The sequence below is a fragment of the Cydia strobilella genome, chromosome 6 (assembly GCF_947568885.1).
Source record: "Cydia strobilella chromosome 6, ilCydStro3.1, whole genome shotgun sequence".
NCBI classification, from domain to species: Eukaryota; Metazoa; Arthropoda; class Insecta; order Lepidoptera; family Tortricidae; genus Cydia; species Cydia strobilella.
In genome coordinates this window covers 2592164-2619526 of record NC_086046.1, presented here as the reverse complement: position 1 = coordinate 2619526, position 27363 = coordinate 2592164, and the positions used below count along the sequence as shown (strand labels likewise).

At 40.5% G+C, this 27363-nt stretch overlaps 1 protein-coding gene across 5 annotated transcripts in view; it reads left to right on the top strand.

The window, feature by feature from the left end:
- LOC134741936 (protein outspread) overlaps nt 1-27363 on the top strand; it is a 427618-nt gene extending 400255 nt beyond the window's left edge. For 2 of the 5 annotated variants that reach the window (XM_063674815.1, XM_063674813.1), the window contains exons 7-18: nt 9607-9735; nt 10015-10160; nt 10356-10709; nt 10829-14184; nt 15108-15330; nt 16433-16602; nt 17396-17566; nt 18606-18758; nt 19594-19678; nt 22424-22490; nt 24402-24512; nt 25485-27363. In XM_063674815.1, coding sequence (XP_063530885.1) covers nt 9607-9735; nt 10015-10160; nt 10356-10709; nt 10829-14184; nt 15108-15330; nt 16433-16602; nt 17396-17566; nt 18606-18758; nt 19594-19678; nt 22424-22490; nt 24402-24512; nt 25485-25579 — 5060 coding nt within the window. In that variant the 3' untranslated portion in view covers nt 25580-27363. Of the gene's footprint in view, nt 1-9606; nt 9736-10014; nt 10161-10355; nt 10710-10828; nt 14185-15089; nt 15331-16432; nt 16603-17395; nt 17567-18605; nt 18759-19593; nt 19679-22423; nt 22491-24401; nt 24513-25484 lie in introns of all 5 variants that reach the window. The other 3 variants (XM_063674814.1, XM_063674811.1, XM_063674816.1) reach the window with 2 other exon arrangements.

The following is a 27363-nucleotide window of genomic DNA, read 5'->3' as shown; positions in this document are numbered from 1 at the left end:
ACATTCGTGTTTAAAATTAAATGCTTAATCATTATTTTTCCTTTGAATTATGTAGATGGTATCTTTGCGTAATTCGAGGGCTCGATTGAAATTACTCCCTCACTCCTCCCAACCAACAGGTATTTCAGCGGTCTTTTTATTCAAACGCCGTATACATTGCTAGTGATTTATTCCAATTTTGAACTTAATTTCAACAACAATATGGTAAGTTTTACGTTAAAACAATGAAGAAACATACGCCCTCGGGAAAATAAATAGTAAGTTTTTGCCAGGAAACTGCGAGTCAATATTTGTTGGAAAAATGCAGCATAAGCGAAAGTTTCGCCGAATCGGGTCGGGTGGTTCTTTATGCTCAAAATATAAGTACTGGGCCATAATTTGGTGCCGTATCGATATATGCAATAATGAGTTATTGGCTATTCACGTGGTTTATGGCTCTGCGTTACTTTTGGGAAAACGGATAAGAAATTGGATTAACTTGATTATAAGTACTGTTAGTCGTGAAAGCGGCTTTCGTATTCATGGACATTATCCTGTACAAATCTGGTTAACTCAAGTTAAGAATTGATTATGTAAAGTAACTGGGTCAAAAACTTTTTAGTATGAGTTAAGGTTATGCGACTTTCCTGTGGACATCCTAAAATAAACTGATTTTTAATACTCATATACTTAATATCTTCTACTCTTTGAATTTGTATTATGAAAGTTAACTACTCAAATCGTTAACCTTCGTTTTCCCGAACTATTTTGACCCAAGTAGCCAAATTAGTCAATTCAGACACGCGGCAGTGTTCCGGCCAAGTTCGAAGAAAAATACGATACTTGTATGTATGTATGTATATACTCTTTATTGTACAAAACACAAATATGGCACAGGATAGTCAGTAGAAAGGCGAACATATCCCTTTAAGGGAATTCTTCCAGTTAACCTTTGAGTGTATGAGAATTGGTGAAGAAAGGTAGACAAATATAGCACTGAGTACTATAGACTAGAGGAAAGTCAATAAAATTATAAAAGAGGGCGAAAATAAATAAAATAAGATAAAAATTTGAACTTGTGACGCACAGAAGTTTGGTTTTTGGCTACCATTTAAGGTATAGCCAGTCGTACTCATCTCGGACCCTTGAAAGCCACATCGTGACGCAGGCGAGCGTCATCGGGGCCCCAGAGCGTCATCATTAGTCACCCGGGTCTTTGGCTGCCCGATATATGTAGGCTCGCGGATCATTTACGATCTAGATGGAGCGATTTATAGGATAAGATATAAGACAACTTACGGTTTTCACGCATTGGCATTCCCATACTAATTTGGTATGAGAACGCGGCCGCCCTTTTCAGTTGCGTATAGGGCATGTAAACTCTGTAATCATGAAAGTTACATACTTAATATTAAAAAACCATGTTTTTCAGGGGTTGACATGCTTTGTTGTTTGAAATCGCATAGGTAGCACCTGTCAGTTGGAGATTGTGCCGTTGTATTATCCAAGTAAAATAACTTGCTAAACTGTGGTGTTTGCGGACTCCATATGTAGTATTATATGGACGGACACGAAAAATTAAAATTTTATTCTGATTATAAAAATATTTTTAGAGAACTATTTTATATTTACTAGATTGCGCTGTTTTGTGAGACACTAAACAGTAATAATAATAATAATAATAGGTACCTATTGTATTCTTAAATAATAGATTTCACACTTTCCAATAAACGACATTTGACAACTGCAGATAATATTAATTTGTGACGGCCTAAGTCTCGAGGTCGTCCGACAGGAGGGGGGAGGGGGTAGACGGAGTCAACGCGCACGCGCAGTGGGCGTCGATGATTTACATCTACTTGTCTACGTGCTCATTCATATTTATTAAACTTGCCCATTTTTTTAACAGTAAATCTTGACGCGTGACAGCCGGCTCTAAGACTTCGGTTTCGTGAGAGCTATTGTTTATTTTTATATTAAAGTGTGTTAAAATATTGTGAGTTCAACTTTCATATTTAAGCAAAACTAGTTTTTTAATAATAAATTATATTAAAGGGGCCCACTGATTATCAGTCCTAGTACTATTATTTATTCTGTGCTGTAGGTAGGTATTTAAAAGAGATAAAACATATCGGGTAAAAAAGCGAACGGAATTCTAATCAGAATTTTATAGCTTCAGTCGGTCCGCCAAAGAAATTAAAACATCATAAACACGGACGATAGTATAATCCCAATAAAGCCATCAATTCAAATATCCATGTTAATTACTTACCTGTCCATATTTTAATCGCAAAATCGAAAGTTAAGACTTAAAGCCTTAGGCGACAATTTGGCAAGTCAATATGTTTCTATTTTATCTGTCTTAAACTAAATAAAACATGAAATTAAATATGTTTTTACTACATTTTGCCCTAGGTAGTTTACTGTGAGACTAAGTCAATTTTTATCATTTAGTCATGATTCGTGTTTTAGTAACATCTAACCGTTGCATTCCTGACAAAATGTATGGGATTTGGCATTAACCGTCAGTTTTGTGAGGATTGATAACCGGCCTACAAAAAATAAATATACAAATAAAAACAAACATTTATTTATAAACAGGGACTCTTTCAAATGATGTACTATTAAGATTTCAATCTACATACTAAAACCATTCCATTTTAAACAAGATGAAACGGAGTAATAAAATTCAATTATTATGAACATTAAACGCAGCAACCGAGGCTTAATAAACGTATACATTCACAAGCCATTTCCTTTAACTGAACCCCTACATTCCTACTTAACAATTATAATTTGACCAGTAGCAATGCAGTGTGTATTTTTGATATGTCCTCGTAATCTTAGGATAGTTCTGTTAGTCTAGGTACCCTAATGAAAACACTTTCATAAGTTTTATAAAAACGATTAATAGAAATGCATTGAAATCGGTCCATCCATTGGAGAGCTAGCCATAGACAGACAGACATTGGCGTCAAACATATAACACCCCTCTTTTTGCGCCGGGGGTTAAAAATGGAAAAAAACACTGTATGCATAACCAAAGATCAGCTGACACTGGTCGCTCTAAGTCCAGCCAGGTTGGCGAATGGCGGCATTTACATACATTTCCAATAAAGAAGTGCGCTAGCTGTGCGCAATTTACACCGCCACCGTGGGACCTGGGTTAGCACAGCTTACATAGACCAGAGGGTCCGAAGATGCTAACCGTCGTTTTTGAGCCACTGAATAAAACTCGCTCCTACGCATTAAAATAAGTAGGAGAGTGAGCCTGGAACCTCAAGGAGTCCAGACCAAATACTAGTTATGGGCATATATGGGCTAAATATAAATAATACCAATATAATATCAACCTATAAAGTCCCACTGCTGGGCGCAGGCCTCCTCGCTTTCGCGAGAGGGTTTGTGGGGTCCAATGCGGATAGAATACTACAACTGAATTTTGAATTCTTGGCAGACTTTGGCAAGTCGGAAGGGTAGCCTTTTGCTCCTTTGCGCGCCCCCTTGGATGGCGCCCGGGGCACTTGACCCCCCCTAGTTACGACACTGTTCATGTACCTACCTATTAAAATGTATAAAAAGTTCTAATTAAATTGTACCTATTTTAGTATTTAAGATTTATATTTGTACTTAGTTCTTAAGGTATTGTTTTGTGGCAATAAATATTTTTCTGATTCTGAATTTCTTTGCAGATGTATGTAGGGCTTCCTCAAGATGTTTTCCTTCGCCGAAGATGCTACTGTGTAATTTTTATAAGCTTGGTCTTACAAGTACATTTGTAAGTTGATAAGTAAGTTCTTCGTCTAATAAATTTCAAACGATTAAGGCCCACTTGCACCATTCCACTAACCCGGGTTAACCGGTTAAACCTGACGTTACCATGGTTACAAGTACGATTTGACACCGAGTTAACAGTTTAAGCGCTTAACCCCGGGTTAGTGGGATGTTGCAAGTGGAGCTTATAGTCCAAAACAAAATCAATATTATTATTTTTTTTATTTGGAGACAAAAAAGTCACAGTTGCTTAGGTATTTATTAATTTATTTTACTAATTTCATGTGCCTACTATTTCTCGTAAAAAAAGGCTTTACTTATTTTGTTCCAGTAGTTAACGAAGTAGTAGTTAACGAAATCGTAAAATTAAAAAGGTGAAAAAAAATAGATTTGCGGGTGCAAAAATATCTTTGATGTGCAATTGTGCATGTACCTACGATAATAGTGCAGTCATTTAAACACGAACGGACCTTCTGTAGTAAATATGACTAGTATTCATATAACCTAGGGCTCTTGAATAATAAGGACTGGCTAACGTGGCGATAACACGACAAAAACTAATAAACGCGCACACTTAGCCCCATAAGTCCCGCGCATACTTAGCCCCATAAGTCCCGCGTACACTATGCCGCATATATTATGAAATGACAGTGGTAATATAAGATAAAGTGGCGAAATATAGTATAAATTAATGAGGACCGGCTAACGTTACAAACGGATAAAGGCGTGCACACATAACCCCATTAATCCCGCGTACAATAGGCCATATTATTCAGGAAAATATAAAAACTGTGTTATAGTACGAAAATTTTTCGAAAATATTTTTAGTTTTTTTTTTTAATTCAATAATTTCATTTGATGAACAACCGAATAACGTAGGTACAGGTACATATTATTTTAATATTTACATAATACCAATCTTAAACGCATATTATACATATAAACGCAGGATTCGACACGTTCGATTTGTTAAAACTTTGTTTAAAAGTCTAGACTACACTTCGCGGAATAATAACTTATTAATATGCAAAAATATGCCGATATGGGAACTATAACCACGCGGATAATTATAATTTATAGGCTGCCGTATTCTATAAAACACGGTTTAAATTGTTAATACCATATACCTTAACAGGCAGGATTAAACCACAAGATATTTATGACAAGATATGTCTTTTTGGTTCAAAAGTAGGATAAATTGAAATATATCGATACTGGCGCCGCAAAAGACCTAGTTAGCGGTTGTTTACTTTATCAATTTTAGTCATGGTGTAAAGTTACCTTTTTAACTCAGTCGGATAATATAATGAAAAAGCACGAGTGTTTATAATATGCTGAAAAAGCACGCGTGTTTAATATCTTGGACTATGAGCCAAAAATCGGTGGAATAAAAACGTCGTTTTGAGCAAGTGTGTTGAATAAAACATTCTTAGCTTACATATAAAATATTAGGATTTTTTTATTAATTCCCATACAGTCCCATACAGCCCACAAAATAATATCTTTTTAATACAGTTGTAGCTGTTTAGCGTGCGGAAAGTTGGTTTTCGCGAACTAGTGCTTTTTAGTTTTCCAATTTTTTTTAATTTATTCTTGTTCCAATTCATGACTACTTATTGATGAGTGTTAATATTAGTTTCCTTTAAACGTCATAATCAACATAAAAACCTACTATTAATGTAAGAATACGAAAAATATACATATTTTATATTTTATTACTTAGCTCTTCATCATTATAACACGTCAATTTTTTTTATATATTGAATATTGAAAAACCGTTCTTAATAAGTTGTCTGAATGGAACGGAACGCCTGTCAAAGAAGAGGCGTTAATTCTTTCTGCTTTAAGTTTCCAAAGGCAACATTCGATAGTTTTTATTAATGTACAATACACAAATAATCGTAATTAACGATATTTGGGTAATAATAGTACAATGTTTTATATTTACATTTGTTTCTGTCTTATAGAACATGCATTTAAAAAAAAACTTTCATTGAAGTGGGTTCAATAATAATAACACCCAGCTAAAAAAACACCTCTTCATAATGTCAATGTCAATGATGTCACAGAATTAATAATATAAAAGTTTCGAATTCCTTACTTGTTGTTTTTCTTATTTTTTCGCAACTGTATTAAAAAAACGTCGTTCGATACACGTGCGGAAATGTCATTCTTCACTCGTCCCGGTATATCTCGGTACTCGTGAAGTAATGACATACTTTCCGCACTAGCTTCGAAATGTACTATATTCAACTTGTACTATAAGTGTACCTAACTTATGGTTATGGCACCCACGCCATATATAGTTCTTGTTTTAAGATTTACCTACCCTTAATTAGTAAAAAAATACAACAGATCTTAAAAAATGTGTATCTTTATTTTTCCCAGTACTTTTTCCCAAGCACTCAATAAAAAAGGTCCCACCAGGTACTGAAAAACGTACTTAACCCGAGAACACTATAACGCTGCAGTAATTAATGAGACAATTACAATTTATCTCGGGCGGCATTACTGACTCCCTGTGAGGTTGCGTGCGTGTTCGCAGGGTTACCAGGATTTAAGGAATTTATGGGCTTTGGTTTTCGTTGTCTTTTTTATACACGACGGTGGCAAACAAGCGTGCCTGATCTTAAGCGGCCGCCGCAGCCTATGGGGGCTTGCAACTGTAGTGAAGTTACACGCGCGTTGCCTTCCCTACATGCTTACCATGATATCTCCTTGGAAGCAGAGGGAGTGACGGAATGAATGTCTTAATCGCGGCAGTAATGAGGTGATGAACGTCACTCATTTTATCAAAGAAATTGACAGATAGGTACCTACAGCGGCGGCAACAAGGACGCCGCAACAGTAATGCAGCAGCAGCTGATATTCCAACGTCACCTTAAGTTTGATTGACCACAGTACCGCCCTCCACGCATAACAGACCTGCTAGTCCATAGCAATAAATTTAAAATTTAAACTCGCAATTCAATACCTGATTATCAAATATAGTTGGTCAAACCAAATTGTCAGTAACTAAGAACAAAAAAAAAACAATTTAGGGTGCTAGTACTAGTGTAAGACAAAGATAGTATGATTCTCTGTCTATGTTTGAAATGAGACAGTCCTTTGACAAACTATAGCTGGTCAAGCAAATCTTGTCAGTAGAAAAAGGCGGCAAATTTAAAAAATGTAGGCGCGAAGAGATATTGTCCAATAGAAAATTTTAATTTCACGCCTTTTTCTACTGACAAGATTTGCTTGACCAGCTATATATGTTGACACGCTAAAAATCCTGCTGACCAATCCGTACTTCTCACCTGGCAACCCTACGCAAACAGCACTACAATTTTACATAATGACAGTTCATTTATATTATTTGATCTCCGGACCGCCGAGATCCCTCGTAAATAATCAGGTAAAAGGGCGAATGTTTTTAACTTTTTACTCGACCTTGCGGCATGCGATCCTCAGAAATTTAAGACGTATTTATCCTTAGGGCTTCAAATAGAATAAGAACATTTCAAAGCACGCAGCGCCTAAAGAATTCGCCCTGTGGTTATTTTACAACATTATGAAATAGCTACTTTTCGCCGCCCACCTGTCATATATCATATATCGATACACTAAACTCATGGCCTAATGATGTTAACCAAAATATACTTAATAACACACATAAGACTAAAATAATTTTAAAAAATATGTTGTTATCAAGTACAGGTGCGCGCCCGAGTTGTTTATCAACATCTCGGGCAAACTAAATGCTGATTACCTAACTTACCAGGAATGTAAAGGAGCGACAATGGCGGCAGATAAACCGTACGCGGTTTTCGCTCGCTGTTTCCTAATGTACATAGTATTTTAAGATTGTTTTTGGATAAATAAATAAAATAAAAAAATTACATACGACTTTCAAACTTTCGAAAGGAATACATATCGAACAGTCGTAACTATGTCAAGCTTGACTAAAATAAACTGAAACTTACAATCAGCATTGGAATTGAATTCGAAGTGCCCGAAATAGACGTTACATTGTAACGTAAAATTGTTCGTTTTCCTGTCTATAGAGAGAAATAGCCACAGATTATTTTCTAGACGGAACATACATAAGACGACAAGCAATCATTGCCCATTGGCGCTATATTACTAATTCAGTATTAAAGCACAATCCTGCAGATATATATACGAGTACAATCTGCCTGATGCAGGTGTAAATTTCAGATATCTGTCAATAAAAAAATAATTATTCGTTTTGGCCGCTTTCCATACCAGAAGCAGTCGCTGGTCAGTATGTCCCACTGTGTAGTCGGGCTTTGAAAAAAAAAATACACACGCGGAAAATAAATGCTGTGAAGTAGTTTAAATTGGTGAGGTAGAATGCAATGATACGCTAAAAGAAGAAAACAAATCTACAGAGAATCTAGAGTATCCATAAAGTTCGCTGTAAAAAGAAGAAACTCTGTAGAGTTAAGAAGAAGAAGTATTAAGGTTAGATGGGAGAAACATTGGGGCAAGATGCAAGATCACACTAAAACGTTAATAAAGTTTCTTTTCATTTCTTTGTTTTATGAGTCTGTTGGACGTAGTCTCTGGTAGTAAGGTAGTAAATCCGCCGCGGGCGCATGCCCGGTCCTCGGCTCGGCCAATCACTTGTCTTTTTTTAGCGATCCTGTAATTTAACTGACTTCAGTTCAGAAACGACTTTTTGACCACGTGTAGTGCGCTTGAAATGTGTTGTATTCTTTTTATTAAAATCGTTTGTGAAATAGACGGGTATAATAAAAAAAATCCATTATTCGTGAAACGCAAATGGTGGAGTAACTAAATAATAATTGCCCGTTACCCGTGCCATGGCACAATTCTGTACTTTCTTGCAGTATTTCCCATGCGCTGTCTTGTTTCTAGTTCTTACTTAGACAATAAAATAAGATTACGTAGGTGACATCTAATCCTGGAATATAATGACGCGTCTGGTTCAATTCAATATCCTCTGCACTAAAAACTGTAATGAAATTCTACTAAAATACAAGATCAACCACGCCGCTCTAACAATGCCTTAGAGCCGGCTGATCAATAACGGTTGACAGTTAAACCGTATCACTCCAATCCAATAAATATAGTTTATGGCTAAATCTAATTGGAGAACATTTAGAACGTGATTATAAGACGATTGAGAAATACCGAAACCGGACCCCAATAAGCCCTAGTGCTCAGGGTTAATACGTAATGCCTGCGTCAGTTCTTAGGAATAGATTTCAATAAGCGGAACCAAGAAACTGCTAGGATAATCATCATCTTTTCAGCTTTAGTCCGGAGCTGAAAATATACCATCCGGAAGTGACGCGCAATCCTAAATATCGTCCACCCAACGAGCTGACGGACGCCAGGCACTCCTTTCATCTGAAAGCCTATCCGTTAACATGTTTCTCCATCTGTTATCACTTTGCCATGCATAAATATGTTCCGAGCACCTCCATTTTAGTTTGATAATGACGTATCCCACCTCTTGAACCTTAGTGCGGCTTCGGAATTTGACATTCCTCACTCGGTCTAGAATAAGGAGACCATATTGACATCCCTGTCAATAACGAGAATTCTTTTATTTTGGAATTTAGATTGTGGTGGACTATCCATTCTTTCGCCACCACACTGAGTCAATATCCTACTCTAATATTGATTGACTGTCTAGGCCACAATATATGCCCAAGCCAGTGATTCATACTGAGTGTCCGACAGTTTAACGTGATGTAGCTCAAAACTGGGAAGAGGTGAAGAAGAGGGGGAGGCCTTTGCCCAGCAGTGAGACACAATTGGCTCGCAATAAATAAATACTTTTAGTGCATATACTAACTTGCCCAATTGTCTTGTCCACAGTGTACACCGATCAGCCGGTATCCTCGGCCTCGCCGCCGACCAGAGACAAGATCAACGGGGAGGAGAAGGCGCGCTCACGCCGCCGAGACACCTGGGCTGAACCTTCAACACCCACAACGCCCGATGACCGTGAGTAACAAGTTTATATGGGTGATTCTGAGATATGGTTGCGAAAATAGCTAAAAAACTAAAATAAATAAAGATGAAATAGAAATAGGTGCACGAAATTCTTCAAAGTTTAACGGAAGCGTTGCCATAGGCTTCTTCACTTGTTGCGGTCTTCTAAGCTCCATTAATTTATTACCTAAGGCGATTTAGGGGGGAGGGGTGTCGACCATGTCTTATCTTTTCTTACAAGAGTGGGAGGAAGTCTTGATAGTGATCACAAAAGTTCTGCTTTTCCCACAGCTGCCAGTGTGTCATCGCCACTACTCCAGCACCGCTACGACGAGCAACTGCGCGACATTGCCGCTTCGCTGACGCGTCCGCGCAGCCGCCGGGCGCTGCCGCCCACGCTAGAGCGGCCTACCCGTTTGGCACCTGATCGCCTCCCGGTAAAACCCTTGGAGTAGAAACCCTTTTTACACTAAGAAATTGACTTTAGCCTCAGTATTTACCGGACAAATTACAGAATTGAAGAGAAGAAAATTATCTTTTGTTAAAGTTAAGCATATTGGAGCAAATCACATTAGTCTATTCTTCATAAAAGATGATCAAACACTTAAAATCGAATACCAATCTTTCACCAGGTCCGAGGATCACCCGACGGCGCTGTACCACCCGAAGAAGGGAGCTCCAGCTCAGCCAGCGAAGGCAGCGAGCCCACCGACACGGTCGAAGTAGCCGAAGCCAGCGAGAGCGGTCGCGTGGAACTCCCAGCGGAGCGCCTACTCCACGCCAGGGCCGGCTGGCTACAGCGCCGCGGACCCGGCGGGTGGTCGCGCCACTGGTTCGTGCTCCGAGGTGCAGCGTTGCTGTACTTCAGGGACCCGCATGCGGAGCATAGGGGGCTGATGGATGGGGTGATTGATTTGAGTGGCATCGCGAGGGTTGTAGAGCTACCGACGTCGGCGTCTACTAATGGATACGCTTTTGAGACTGAGGTTAGTTTAATATCCTACAGTTTTTTTAAAATTGATGCATGTAACTTATAAATTATTAAACTTACCACCAGCAAGCAAATGGTGAATACTACACTAATAAATTATTATTTTCTTTTCAGACATGGGATGGCAAACATATTGTATTGTCAGCGGTAACGGCGGGCATACGAGCTAATTGGGTGTCCGCTATGCGCCGCACCGCTGGTCTGCCAGAATCCAAACCGCTATCGTTGCTCCTGCGGGAAGACAGCGTCGACCAAGCTTCAGAGTCATCCACGTCACCCATCACACCCGTGACTCCCATCACGAGCAGATCAGCGCCATTCTCGTCTGATGAAGAATACCGAACGGCTTCAGAAGGCGGTCGAAGAGATAGCGCGGACTGGGGAGACATGGCGCCCCAGCCACCACCGTCACCCATCCTAAACAGAACACCCATCAGCAAAGTCAAAGAAAAAGTCCGCGCGCGAGGCTGCCACCAAATCCCTCCGCGAGACACTTCAAAAAGCGACAAAGACGAAATAGACTCCGCCAAAGAAAGCCGTCCAGACGAAGTCGACGAAAACGAAAAGCCAAACGAGCCACGCAAACGCAGCTACATATCGACAATCGACAAACAGTCTATTGAAATCGACGACCTGCGAAAACAACTGAAGCTTGCACTTTCAGACGTCAACGCCGCTGAGTCAGAACTTGCACGCCTCCGCAAACTCAAGTCAGATGCTGCTCTTAGGGAAAAGAAAATGGAGGAACTAGTAACAGCTCTACAGCAAAAGGAAGAAGAGTTGTCTATTAGAACTAAGGAAGCTGAAAATTTGGATGCGTTAAAACAGATGTACAACCAAGATAAGACCACGTGGGAAGCGAAGTTGACAGAAACTCAAAACTTCCTGAAAGAGTCGACGGAGCACTGCGAGCTGTTGACGAAGCAGCTGGCTTCAGCGCAGGAGAACGTGCAGCAACTACAACGAGAACTGAGCGAACTCAACGAGAAGCTCATGAAGAGCGTAAAGGAGAACGATGGCTTGTACATGAGGATCAGAGAGCTGGAGGGGCGCGTGACGTCAGAGTCGCCGGTCAAGGAGAAACGAAAGAGCATCGGCTCTCTAAGCGATCTCAGCAACCTCAGCAGAAACTTGGACTTAGAATCCTTGGAGAAAAGCAGACTTATCGAAGAATACGTCGAGCTTAGATCAAGGTTCGTTAAAGCCATTCAGGAAATCAAAACTATGAAGAAAGAACTCCGGGATTCTCACAACATGTACGATGAACTGGAAATAACTAACATGAAGCTGAGAAATGAAATGAAGTTGAGGGAGCAGTGCAGTAGGTCAGAGATCGACTTGATGGCCGCGCGCATTTTGGATTTAACACAGAAACTGACTGCCTCCGATAAGCAAGTACGAACCCTGAAACACAAAATACAGAAGTCAGAGTCCAGAGAAAAACGGCGAAGCTTATCTCTCAAAGGTAGAGAATCCTTCACCTTAGGTAAGGAGGTCGAAGAGAAACTGACTGAGCTAGAAAACAAAATCACACTTTTGGAAACGGGAGAACCTGCTCCTATCATAAACTCTCCGTCGAAGAGTGCGTCGCCTGCCAAAGAGAAAGCTCCCAAAACCGAGAGCTCGTCAGAAGAGAAGAGAGCGAAGAGGCTAGCCGCTCGGTTAAGGAGGAAGTCACTCGACAGCGCATTGGCGACGAGCTCAGAGCCGATGAAGATGCTCGGCCGACTGACGTCGTTAGAAACCAAAGTTGCATCAGCGTTCGAGAACAGACGAGACTTGACAAACTCGTGTGAATCCTTAAGCCAAGCCACACGGTCTACCAACAGTCCTGTCTTCACAGATAGCCCGGAGAGTTTAGGAACACAGTCCCAACGACACTTACTCGATAGGCTGCAGAGCCTCGAGAGTGTAGTCATCCACTCCCGCGACAAAGTCAACGAGTGCTTGTGCCAGATGAGCGCCATGCGAGCCGCGAAGTCCAGGCGATCGCCTTCCCCTAGTCTCGAGAAAAAATACAGCATCAAGTCCATGGAGAAATGCTTGACTGACGTCAGTAAGCGACTTCAAGAGTGCTTCGATAAGTGCGTCGTTGATTGCGAACCTGGAGAAATAGATGCCAATGACAGCGTGGCGCAGGTGGTCGTTCAGCTAGAAGAACAGCTCCGAGCGAAGCTTCTAGAACTCTCCAAGAAGAAAGCGGCGCTCTACGAAGCGGGTGAGCTCACGCAGAGGAAAAGCTTAGAAATCCTAGCCGAGAAACTAGCGTACGAGGCAGTCCTGGTCACCAGGATCCAAGAGGCTCTGGAATCGTCCAATGGGAGCAGATTCTTCGCTAGATTAATAAAGTCTGAAATAATCGAAACTAGTCAATTAATCGATAACCTTAAGTGTAAGATAAGCGGGGACAGCTGCCGGAATATCAGCAGCACGAGGAGCTCGCTGGACTATCTGGCGAGGATTCTGTCGAGGAAGATCGACTTCATGAACAGCACGCGCGAGGCGAGGGATTTGCGGGCTTCGGAACTTATCATCCAAAGCGCGGATCTGGAAGCGCTCCGAGCGTCACAGCGCGAAGTAGCCGCCGCTGTAGACAGATATAAGACCGACAAGTTAGCCGAGCTGTGCTCCGCGCTGGCTTCTGAAGCTCTCGCTCATGCGCCGGGCGATGGTGACTCCGAACAACGCTCCGGATTAGAGGCCGCCAGAGTGCGTGAAGCGTGGGCGGCGGCCCGCGACGCGCTCGGCGCAGAACTGGTCCAAGCGGAAGTCGCACGCGCTCTAGGCCGCGCGGCACAACTATGCGAAGAGAACCTTGACCGCGCGCGTTCAGGACGCTTAACTTTAACGGCTCAAGATCGTGCAGATTTAGAACTGTGGTGGCAGGCGGCGCATGATCATCTGCGATGCGAGATGGACGCGGCCGTGCGCGACATCGCGGCCAGATACCGCGAGTGCCTCGGCGAGAGGCGAGGCAAAGAAGGTTCACCGGGTCTGGACTCGCGCGTCTTGCTGCAACAGCTCGCCGAAGTCCTAGCACATAAAGCTTTAGTAGATGCACGGGTGGCCGTCGTCGAAGGGACGTTCAGGGCTTCGGCCCCTAGGGACCCGACTCCCCGCACGCCGACGGACGCCATCTCCTCCCTGGACGCGGACCCCACCCAAGAGGCGGAGTTCGTGTACCTCTTCCAGCACTTCTCGAACGAGTGCCGCGCGCTCTTCTCCAGTGACTGTTCGGGTAACAGTGAAGACTTGACGAAGATCGGCGAGAGCCTCGAGCGAGCGGAGGCGGCGGTGGCGGCGGTGTGGGGCGCGCTGGGGGGCGCGAGTGAGACGGACGCGGCGCAGGAAGGGGCGGGAGAGGGACAGGGAGTGCTGGGCCGCGTGGAGGCGCTGCGCCAGCGCGTTGAGGCTCTGCAAGCGCTGGTCCCGTGCCAGCACTGCAAGCAGCTTCAGGACGCGCTAGACAGGTAATTATTTGCTATTTTATTATTGTATGAATATTAATTCGATTTTATTTCACACGAGCAATGACTACTTTGACTTTTTTGTGGTACGAATACCAGGGGATGCAATGCGCCTTTTCAATATTAGTAAAAGAGTAATTTAAATTAAAAATTATGAATCTTAAATTCGTTTATTTTGGTTTCAATATTTACTGAGTTTTGCACTTGCACAAAATCAGCCATTTTTTAATCAATTGTGACTAATTTTTTCACTCCTTTTTTCCGGCCGATCCCACTACCACTTAGCTTTCCACGTAGTCACCTATTCCTGTTACTACTAAACTCTAAAGTCGTCCTTCGTTACGCATATACTGGTTGCTTTTTAGGGTTCCGTACCCAAAGGGTAGACACGGGACCCTATTATTTTGGACTTTATTGCTAAGTCAATAAGGGTCCTAATAGATGCACTTTTACTTTATGCATTCAGATTCAGATTCAAATTCAGATTCTTTATTTATTAACTTAAAGTAAAGTTTACACGTCGATATCTTAAAAACAACAAAACTTCCGTGAGACACAGACATATTAAATATATTAGTAACGAGTCACTCACGTATTTTAAGTCGAAAAACGCTCGACATGTTACGGCTATGTTCGATGTGTTCCTCGGTACGGAGTGAAACATGTCGAGCGTTTTTCGACTTAAAATACGTGAGTGACCCGTTATTAATATATTAAATATATATGATATCTTAAAATTAAAAAACTAGAGCTTAAAATGCGATTTTATGTCTTTTAACTTTACAAGCAAGAGACGTGAAAGTTTTTTTTTTATTCATCCTTTTTCTTCAAAAAATATGCGAGTCGAAGGACACCACTCTCTCTATGTACCATGAGTAACCTTCCTTCCTATCTTCTAACACTAATAGCGCGTGCTCGTGTGTCAGGCTGCAGGCCGAGCGCGCACGCGGCGAGAGCGCACGCGCACAGCAAGCCGGCGCGCTAGCGGCCGCTCGCCGCGCTCGCGCAGCGCTACTCGCGCAACACGAGCGTGAGCGCGGCGCGCTGCGGGAGCGCGCGCGCACGCTGCAGAGACGGCTCGCCGCCCTGGACTCGGAGTACAGCGCGCAGTTGGATAGCTTGCGCGCGGCTTACCAGGTCACTAATCAAGTAAGTCAACTTTTGTTACCTATTTTTTACTTTAAGACATGGTAAACACATACCTGCAATCAATGATATTATTTATTAGTGATTCCTAATACTGACTAAATTAATTCGATACTCTAAACTTAAAAAATATCAGACAATGTTAAACAGTGTTAAAACCAGGGACCGGCCCACTATCCCTTATCGGGGTTTTATAAGGGCATAAGGCTTAACTCACCATACCCTTTGCCAGACGAAACCCTTTGTTTTGCTTTTAAAAACCCTTATATAAAGCTACCACATTTGAGTAATCGGTAGCCCAAATACCCTTAAAAAACCCTTATCATCCGCTCACCAACACCTTGCATATTGCTTATAAGGGTTAGCCTTATAAAGGGTTTCCCTTTTAGCATATAAGCGTGCTAATTTAAGTCGTCTACCTTGTTCATAAAGCACACATTACTTCGAATCCGAGCGATCGTCGGCGGCGACGGCGGCGTTCTTCGACTAGGCACGTATTTTCTTTCCTTTTCATACACTACCGTAGATATATACTAATCCTGTCTCTTTCACGCAAAGGGAAACCTTTATAAAAAGCGCTTAAAGATAAGGGTAACCCTTATTAAGAGCTAGCCTTATTTTTGGTTAGCTTTTCGGTAAGGGTTAGTCAAAGGTAAGGGTATGAATGGGCTTGCAGTTCAAAAGGGAAAGTCTTTCAATGTGTTAGCCTTGTTTAAGTGTCGCCCATTGAAAGGGTTTTATCGCGGAAAGGGTTGTCCGGTCCCTGGTTAAAACCTCATCCGTAAATATAGCGTGGACTCTACTATAGATTAGAGGTCGACGATATTTTAAAATGCTTTTCAAAAGTTTCGAGTTTTTTAACTTACAATTGGTTACCGGTACTTTTTTCGATTTCAATTGAAATAGGGTAATTTTGGAGTATTTACAATACAATTATTTATGACTCCGCATTGTCGTTAATATTAGTCTAAAAATTTTCTGATCTATATATTTTTGCTTATGTTGACTGTCTGCACCATATTTGTAATTGTCTTAATTTTGATTTTTTTTCAATTAAATAAAATGTATCTTATCTTTATCTTCATCTTCGCCTTTACACTTTCAGAACGCAGTGTCAGCGGACGTCCACGGCGACGGGCTGCGCGTGCGCTACCAACAGGAGATCGAGCAACTGCGCGCCCTGTGCGAGAAAGGTCTGCTCGCTATGGAGAGCTCGCACCGCCGCATCGTGCGAGAGATGGAGGAGAAGCACCGCGCTGAACGCGAACAGCTCAGGTAAGTAGGAAGTAGTGTGCATATTACCCGATAGATAGCGTTGCCATTTAAAGTGCAACAAAAACTTGCTGGGAATTTTCCGACGTACATAAGACACGCTTTCTTTCTTGCCGTTTGTCGGTATGTACCTACTAATAATATTTATATTTTAATTCCGCTAATGATCGGTGTTTGCTTATAATTTCATACATCGAACCGTAAATTAATCTGTTCACTTTCATGTCATCTCAAGGCTATAAAGAGGCACAACTTTGTTACAATTATCTGACAAACGTGCAAACTTTCAGCATATCAAATAGTTCCATGTACAGTCAAGTGTAAAAATATGGGTGCATACAACTTACTCAAAAATATGTCCCATAGCTCTTAATTCGCTGACATAAGAGTTATGTATGGGACACATTTTTGAGTATGAGTACTTCCTGCCTCGCACAGCTAAACTGTGGAATGAACTGTCGAACCTGCGGTATTTCCGGACAGATACGACCTTCAAACCTTCTAGAAAAAGCGTTGCACTCTGGTGTTGCGGGTGTCCATGGCTGCGGTAATCGCTTACCATCAGGTGATCCGTCTGCTCGTTTGCCTCCTATATCATAAAAAAAATGAGTGCACCCATATTTTTACACTTGACTGTACCTTGTAGTATGTATAATAATAAATATTATAAATTTTATATTAAAGGAAAAAATGGAAAAAGTTACACTTCCGGCAGGATTTGAACCCGCAACCTCCGCAATCCGTGCGTTGCTCTTAACCAAAAAAAAAATTGAATAAATATTATTCCCAATTTCAGGCTGGATAAAGAACAAGCGTTGGCAGAAGAAACGCGCGCTACCCTCGCCGCACTCGACGCGATGCGCAAGGCGCATGAAAACGAGGTCCGAAGAGAAGTGGACAAGTTCAAAGCGGAGTTCCTGAGCCGCGGCCAACACGGCGAGCTGTCGCAACTTAGTACTCGCCATCAGTAAGCGTCCTATAATAATAATAAAAATAGAAATAAAATTCGTTTAATTCAGACCAGGAGATCCATATTGTTGTTAGTAACTACACTAAAAGAAACTTACACACTATATTAGTACTTATATAAACACACTTACAATTTAAAACTGTTATTTCATATTTCATATATCTTTATTGCGATCATGTTCATTACAGAGGATAGTACAAAACATTTTGAAGTAGGTACATGATATCCCGTTAGGGCACCGCAACAATCTTAATACTAGGTACTGAACTATTTACAAATAATACATTATTGAACTAGGAAATTGCTAAATAAATTATGATAATAAACAAAGCTTTGGTTAAATGTCATTCATATTGCATTAACACTAATGCATAGGAGCATGGAGCTTAGGAACACGAGACAAGATGGGTTATTTAACCCTGCCTATCACCACCTCTACCCAGTATTTTGTGAGGCGGCAATCTAGGCGTTCAGACAAAGTCCTAAGGAGGATAATAGTCCTATCAAGTCCAGCAAGTACAAAGTACCTCGGCTTACGTGATACCGCCATGTGGGATGTTGATTCGACGATCATTGTCCCGATAGTCGTGTCAACGGTCTCATAGCGAAGAGTCTCGACCGACACCACACTGAAAAAAATAATTAGCCGAACTTGTTGAGGTATTCAGAAAATTACTGAACTTAACAATTTTCGACTTCGAGCCTACGGTCCAAGAATAGAACAGAATAGAATATCTTTATTAATATTATTATATTCAAATGTCTTGATCTCGCTTATCAAAGCTCAACGGTCCTATATATTACATACATAGTTCAATTAAATTTAAATCATATTCAATTGGAACAGTTCTTATATTTCTTTCAATTTTCAAACAAAACCAAATCTACTCAATTTCCTACATTATGGGTTCAAATTTCAGTAGCCTATTTTAAATTTTATGGCTGGGCCGCAGGAGGTTAAAGCATAAAACACCTAATAACTCATCTAAAGCAAACTAGGTAGTCTATTCGATATTAACCTTCGTTTGTTTTATAGGCAAGAAATGGAGGAGATAAAGCGAGAGATCCTGTCGCTGAGCGAGAAGTACTCAGTCAAGTGCGTCGAATCCGCGGCGCTGGAGGACAGGCTGGCGGCCGCCACTGCGCAGCTTACGCACGCGCACAACCACATCATGCAGCTCGACGCTAGGTGAGAAAAATAGTAGATTATTAACCAAGGGATGAGGCACTCATTTCTGAGGTATTTTGTCTGTAATGATGCCTTTCACCCGAATTAAACACTACTTCGAATACGAGGAAAGTAAAATGCATGTTTTTTAGGATAGGTTGACGTATTCAGGGACCGGACAACCCTTTCCGCGATAAAACCCTTTCAATGGGCGACACTTAAACACGGCTAACACATTGAAAGACTTTCCCTTTTGAACTGCAAGCCCATTCATACCCTTACCTTTGACTAACCCTTACCGAAAAGCTAACCAAAAATAAGGCTAGCTCTTAATAAGGGTTACCCTTATCTTTAAGCGCTTTTTATAAAGGTTTCCCTTTGCGTGAAAGAGACAGGATTAGTATATATCTACGGTAGTGTATGAAAAGGAAAGAAAATACTTGCCTAGTCAAAGAACGCCGCCGTCACCGCCGACGATCGCTCGGATTCGAAGTAATGTGTGCTTTATGAACAAGGTAGACGACTTAAATTAGCACGCTTATATGCTAAAAGGGAAGCCCTTTATAAGGCTAACCCTTATAAGCAATATGCAAGGTGTTGGTGAGCGGATGATAAGGGTTTTGTAAGGGTATTTGGGCTACCGATTACTCAAATGTGGTAGCTTTATATAAGGGTTTTTAAAACCAAAACAAAGGGTTTCGTCTGGCAAAGGGTATGGTGAGTTAAGCCTTATGCAATACCCTTATAAAACCCCGATAAGGGATAGCGGGCCGGTCCCTGGACGTATTACGTTATGTTTGTGTTGTGTTCCCAAGGTACCTTTATACATATTTACATTATGTATTAATAATTCCAGGAACAAGCAGCTGCGCGCGCACATAATGTCGGAAGCCAGCGAGATGAAGGGCGACGCGCTGCCGCACCTCATCGAGGACGGAGCGGTAAGTCCACAACTGCATACTCCATATCTACAGAAATTACACATTGCACGAGGTGACGTGAGACGTATAGTCCGACAACAAATTGTAGAAAATTTAATGAGGGCGCCACTTTCTACGTAACTGTCACATTTTTGACGTAAATTAACAACATGGCAACAGTTTATTTAATTTTTACTATTTTATGTCGCACTTCGCACTATACCTACTTCAATAGAGTATACATACTTGATATTGCTCCACGATCTCTTTAATGACTTTAAGAAGTCCAGCTTAGCTACCAATCAATCCCTATTTTTTTAGAAGTGATTGTTTTGACATGGTTTTGACCACAGAAATAAATATACCATAGAAGACGCAAATGCATCTACTTCGCGTGTCCGAACCCCGACCAAGCGTCGAGGTTGACCGTCGCTCTTTACAGTCCACGCGCGTCAGTTGTTGCAGCCGGACGTCCGTGAAAACTTAAAAAATGCTTCGTTGCATGATAATTAACTGCAACAGCCCAAAAATTGCGGGCACCCAAAGGCAAGAACATATTTCCTATCACAGATAAAGCCTGACCAGGAATATATGATCACGCGCCATGTTGCGGAATTTCACTGGAACTAATTTTTTCATACTATACTGAACTGTCACCCTATACATGAGAATGAACAGCGCCCTCTTGACAATGATCATATATTACTGGTCAGGCTTCAAGTAATTTTAAAATTATATTATGCGTAAATTTTATATGAAAAAGTCGGCACGCTTGGTTTCAATACAAATCGTGGTATTTGCGTCATCTAGCGTATATATTAAATCTGTTGTTTTGACCTTTGTAGTTAAGTCAAATTGGCATTTTGACACATCGAAAAATTGTTAATATAGTTTATCAAAGGACTGCCTCATTTCAAACATAGACAGAGAGAATCATACTATCTTTGTCTTTCACTAGTACTAGCACCCAAAAGAAAAGGATGGTATAATTTTCCTGGTTACTGACTGATAAATTGGTTTGACCGAGTATAATTATAATTTCCAAATTTTTTGTTTAGAGAGTCTAGCCAACCTGTCAACAGAAAAAAAAAAGTGCATACTCGTATTCCCATTATGAATGGAATTCATTCATTTACAACTAGCTGTACCTACAATTATGTTCAAAACCTAAAATTCTAATTAGTTTCCGCTTTAATGTACGACGCATAAAGCATTATTGTATTTAAATAGGAACCTATTCTTTTTAAAGTAGGTAATTGAAATCTCACGTCACCTCACGAGACCACGGCACTATTAGCATAATTAAACAGCCAGGCTTATATAGCGCTTTCATAGATCATATACCATAGAGCAGTGTTGGCCGAAACGTTAATGCAATTAACCATTAACCAGTAAATTGAACCGTAAACTGTAACCGTCCGTTACGGTTTACGGTTCAGTTTGTAATGGTTAATTGCAATTAACGTTCTGCCAACACATTAGACCGCCACGCTTGCTTGACATTGCACACAAACCTTCATGCCAAATTATATCTTATTGTATTTCATTACGATTCGATTTCGATTTGCTCTTTGCATTATTTGGATTTCAAAATTCTTGAGTATTTTGTATGGAGAAACAATTCTTAGCACCCCTTATGTAAATATCGGAAATATAAGCATTTCAATTATCCTTCATCTTTTACAGACCGAATTGAACTGTTTTAAATATTTTGCAACATTACGCAATATGACACGAGCTATATACTAATGTCGACTTTGCAAAACGATCATTATGACTCATGTACTGGTCGCGGCAAAACCATCTTTTTTACCTCGTGAGTCACCGAAAATTTGTATGTATATGTTACTGTTCCTACAAAAAGTACCACTTTAATGACCATTTTTTATCAAAACAATATTTTAACTACTATTTTGTAGATGAGGCCAAATATGGATGGTATAGAAAGGATCGCAATCTCTTATGGCAGAATTATTGTAAAAGTGACCGCGTTAAGCTTTAAATAATAGTTCCTAATCTCTCCGGTGGCGCTAGTTAGGCTCTGGGACATGAGTATAACATGAACCATATAAGGCAACAAATAACCCGACCAAATTACGTAGGTTGTTTTTGGTAGTATTTCGGTGTATGGTGGCGCCGCCTAATTACTGTTTTTTGATGGACACTTTTCATACATAGAGATTTGGCTCCTTTATACAGTCTCCATGAGGCCAAACTTTTAAACGAGTCAAACGAAGCTAACTCTGCACAGACATAATAGTGACAGTGTCATGTCAAATTATTATGAAAACGTAATGTTTATATTGGCACTGACACTTTTACACGTCAAAGTCAGTCAGCGTCAGCTACAACTTGCCAGGTAATGGTGGGTCAACGTGTGGCCGCACAAGACTAAAAAACCGGCCAAGTGCGAGTCGGACTCGCCAACCGAGGGTTCCGTACTTTTTAGTATTTGTTGTTATAGCGGCAACAGAAATACATCATCTGTGAAAATTTCAACTGTCTAGCTATCACGGTTCATGAGATACAGCCTGGTGACAGACAGACGGACAGTGAAGTCTTAGTAATAGGGTCCCGTTTTTACCCTTTGGGTACGGAACCCTAAAAACAACAAACAAAGTAAAATTTGTGTCATACAATTTGGTGACGATCGATTTGCAAGAGTTTATTTAGCATATATGTAATAAGCTCTAAATTTTTAAATAGCGAATAGTTCAGTTCGGTCGATATCGTTAGAACATTATGGTTGATTGGGTGCACTAACAGCATGGGCGGGAGGCGCCGCTGTGGCAGCACCTGCGGCAGCTGGCCGGCGTCTGGCAGCGGAACTCAGGTAAATGAGACTTGGGGGCAACGCCATCTAGTGGACGGTTGAGTAATTTTTTACTGAAATCGTGGGCTGAGACTAAGACGCTCTTATCAGGGTCTTTGTGTTTTTTTCTTTGCCGCCATAATTATAACTAATACTCTCGACCGGGGTCATAAAACATCTCATTCACACTTTCAGAGACGAAGCAAGTGAAAGAGATGGTACTATGATCTCGGTCAAGTGGTTGATGAGGGAATATTTTCTTATGCTCAAAAAGGCGGGCTAAAAGTGTTGGAAAACTTGGAAATCTTATATTAGTGGATGGCAGCCATATGACATAAAAGAAGAATTAAACAATCCGGTAGATGGCGTTGATCGCAATTCTAATACAATTCTGAGGTGTATTGGATTGGTAGAGGTTTCACATTTTGTGACTTTTTGTAGCACCTAGTATTGTAGATTTGATTTGGTTTGCGTATTTAAGTTATTTAGTTATAAATATTTTTATATACCTTATAATAAATAAGTTACAGAAGTGAAATGATCGTAAGTGAAAAAGTCCTTGCATGAAATAAAAATTGCAATCATATATTTAACGCTGGTTGCGTTTAATATCAAGTCATGTTTGGCCTAATACTAATTTGCTTTTGCTGCCACAAAAAATAACAATACATTAAAGCTGCTAAAATATATTATTTTTATGCTTATTCTGTGTGTTTTAAGTATTCTCACTACTCGTTAATTGATATAGAGAAACTGATTAGTAGCAGTCTAATGACTTTTGTAATTTGATTTGTTTTCATGTTTTCTATCTAAATATAATTTTTTTAAATATCTAACAACGTGAAGTATAATATTGTCTTCGGTTACCGCGATAGTTACTCATGAAATAAAACTATGAAAACGGATTATATCGCGTATATTGAATTTATAATACATCCCGACGTTTCGAACCCTTTACAGCGCGCTTTATATAATCCGTTTTCGTAGTTTTATTTAACGTGAAGTATGCTTAAATCAGTTAAATTGCCCCGAGCTTGATAAAAATCAAACAAGATATTGATTGATGATTATTAATTCAAAAACAAAAACCGAACATAAATAGAGTCAGACCAAGAAAAGTCTGCAGCGATTTTGATAACACACGCAGTGCAAGTGTTATTTAAACGTCAAACTTGTATGAAATTATGACGTACAAATAACACTTGCACTGCGTATGCTATCAAAATCGTTGCAGACTTGAGCTAACTCTACGTATATTGAATTCTGAAAGTCCATTATTTCACCAAAAAAACAGTTGTCAACATTCTCCTCACGTGTGAAAGTCAAAAACCGACATTGGCAAATTCACCCCGTGCAAAATTGCGGGGAGTAAAAGCCAGATAGGATAAAAAAAAAAAAACAGTTAAACGATTTGCTCAAGTAACCACATTTTTTGTACGGGCAATGTTGTGACTTGGCAATCTTGACATCACCGTAAGGTGCGTCCAGATCTGGCGAATGCATCAGTTCATGATTGGTTCTATAAATGCTGCTTGCATACAATTATACAGGGTGGTAAAAAAATAAGTTCATTCCCGTTGCCAGGGAGGTTTTGGATTATATTGAGCAACTTTTACTATGGGACTAACCCCGAAATCGCGAAAAAAAACATTGGCTGTTTCATACATTTAGACTGGTCCATTTTCTATGGGAGGGTAACTTTTTTTTCGCGATTTCGTGGTTGGTTTCATAGTAAAAGTTGCTCAGTATAATCCCAAAACCTCCCTGGCAACGGGAATGCTTTATTTTTTAGCTACCATGTATATACAGCATGCATTCAGCGTGCATGCGATTCGCGAGTGACGCGTCAGTGTCGCATTAGCCTTGTTTTTGACGTCACCTAGCGTTCTCCTTGTCGTTTTTATCTTAACGTCAACATTGACATATTAACAGGGGAAGTCCCGGAGCAGCCCGCTGCTGGAGGCGGCGCGGCCGACGCGGCCCGCCAAGATACAGTTCGCGAAGACAGAGGCTACCAGAAACCTGCAGCTGTCGCCCGTCCAGGTATATAAAGTTGACATTGTGATATAAATACCTGTAGGTGTAGGTACAATCTAGGTTAAACATATTAAAAAAAATATTAGGGGTAATCTTACACATATCAACCTAGCTTCAAACTAAGCAAAGCTAGGCGACGATATACATACTTATATAAATACATATATAGAAAACACCCATGACTCAGAAACAAATATTTGTGTACAATATTTTGAAATCTAATTTAATAAATAGAAAGTTACACTAAAATGGCACATCACACAAATAAATGCCCTTACCAGGATTCGAATCCAGGACCATCGGCTTCACAGGCAGGGTCACTACCGACCGGTCGTCACCATATGTTTACATTTTTCGCCTTACTCGTATTACAAAGGAATAAGGCGCAAACGTGTAAACATATCTGACGTCGACTGTAGGTACATCTAAAGTTGCTCCAGGCTCCACCACGCTGGCAATTGTCATTTGACAATTCATCGTACGTTTCAGGTCCAGCAAGTATAATTTTACGGATACCGTCATTTCTACCCAACGGACTTTGTCAGGTGACAGTTGTCAAGAGAAATAGACCCCAAATTATAGGGGCCACGCGCGTTGGAGGGTCTGCCATCTTGTGGGCTCATTGGAAGCTTAAACTTGATATTTACACTTCGCGCGAATAAGCAGGGGGCTTCTGTGCTGCCACCAACAGTTCTTTTCGTGCCATTCGTACGCTACTACTGTCTTACACGAATTGCAGTTTTTGCAGATCTATGAATTCTGTATTTTTTATTCTTAACTTTTTTTAAAGTAAAATGTATGTACCAATGACAACGTATGATTATTACTGAATAAATGATATATTATATGTTAAGCTTGCCAGAAATTCATAACTTCGATAGCACGAGGCAATTTAGTGGGCTAATAACACCCTCCAGATACCTATACCTATTTCATTGGAGTACATTTAATTAAGCATTATTCATTAATTTGTTTCAGAACTGAGGACGCGTCGCTGCTCCGTGCGCGAGCGCACGACCGTCGCCCCGCTCGTCGGAATGGTGGCCGAGCGGAAGAAGCGTTTCGAGCTATAGCGCGCGCTCTCTCCCTCGTCGATCCCCGCCAACGACTCTATGCCAACGACATAGAGTACAATCTTCATCGATGAGAGAAACAGAACGCGACGCGTCCATTTCGAATTCACTCGTCCACGGAAATAAGGGCCCTATGCCTTCCGCATAGAGTTCAAAACTTTAAAGATTGACGCTTCACCCACCACGCTAGCACTGGCCACTTTGCTTTGTATATCCCATATGTTATAGCAATATTACATGTACTAAGTATTACAGTAGCCAGTGTTGGGCGAACGTTAATTGCAATTAACCAGTACAAATTGAACCGTAAACTGTACCCGTCCGTTACTGTTTACAGTTCAATTTGTACTAGTTAATGGTTAATTGCAATTAACGTTCGGCCAACACTTACAGTAGCGTTATTAACATTATTTATGAGTGTTTCATGACAGTGTATTCAAATGTAACCGTTGAATTGTAATTAGGACTACAAAGTAACTTAAGTTAGAGACGTCCGCAGTGGTTATCAATTATGATATGACTATATTCATTTTATTATATTTAGACCAACACAATATTGTCCCAACATTTAGCCCTAGTGTATCTTTATGTTATGACCAAATATAATTTTCTCTTTAAGTGGCCAGATTCTTAACTCCCACCCACCACATTAAATGTATATTACTTTGTTAGTATTGTTTTTATCTAATTCTAGTTAACTCTAACTGTATATTTCTTTCTTTTGTACGTTTTCTTTTCATGAACTGTTTGCGACTGATTTCTTCAGTTTGATATTTCTAAGTTAGTTTTAGCCGATTGGTTAGTGATGTAAAAATGTAACCTTATGTAAATACTAACAGTCCATTCTTTTGTAACCATTTGTTTTCGTGCACAGTTTCCCTGTCCATTTAATCTTTAAGGAATTGTTACCAAATATTTCTTATTTATGACATTTTTACTTTCGGGCGCTCCGGGCACAGTGGCTCGCCTTTCCGCTTTGAATCATTAAAAAAGTTATGAAATTGTATGAAGTTGAATTGTGTCACTGTGTCTGTTCGGTCCCTTGTTTATTTTTTGTAGTTTTATAAATAGTTTAGAGTATGCGTTGTGAGTGTGGGACATATATGTACGGAGTTTGAGCCGGGCACGTTTTGCTTATATTATATTTATAGAGGCATATTATATTGTTTTACACATTAACAAGTTATTTTAGAGCGTTAAAGTTTGACATTTTCGGTTTATCCCTAACCTGTGTGTAAACTTGTTTGTTACCATGTTTCTGAACTGGGCATTTGAAAACTGTCTTCCATCGCGTTTGACTCACATGTTGTGTATAGTATCACCCGCGGTCCGTGTCGGGCGTCCCAAGTCGAATAAGGCGTCTTAAGGCCAGAGCACACCGGCTGCGAGTGCGTGCACGTGCACGTGCGGGTTAAAATGTTGGCGTGTACGTCGTACACGTCGTGCAAGCGGTGTCTCATAAAAATCTGTATTACAACGCGCACGGATCCGGTGTGAACAGGCCTTTAATGTATCGTATTGCTCAATGTTATCTAGTTTCATTAAATTATATAAAGAAATGAAATACCAAAACAATTGATTGCATTGTATAACGCTTGTCGGCACTTAGGATAAGAACGCGGCTGAAAAATTACTTGCGCACGCGTCGGTGTTGTCGCGGCGTCGTCAGCGTGTCGTCGACGTGTCGCCGCGGCGACGCTGTCGCGTCTCTCCCCCGTCTCAGTTGACGTTGTAAAGTGTTGGTTTACATAACAAAGATTTTTAAATAAAACTACTTAATACAA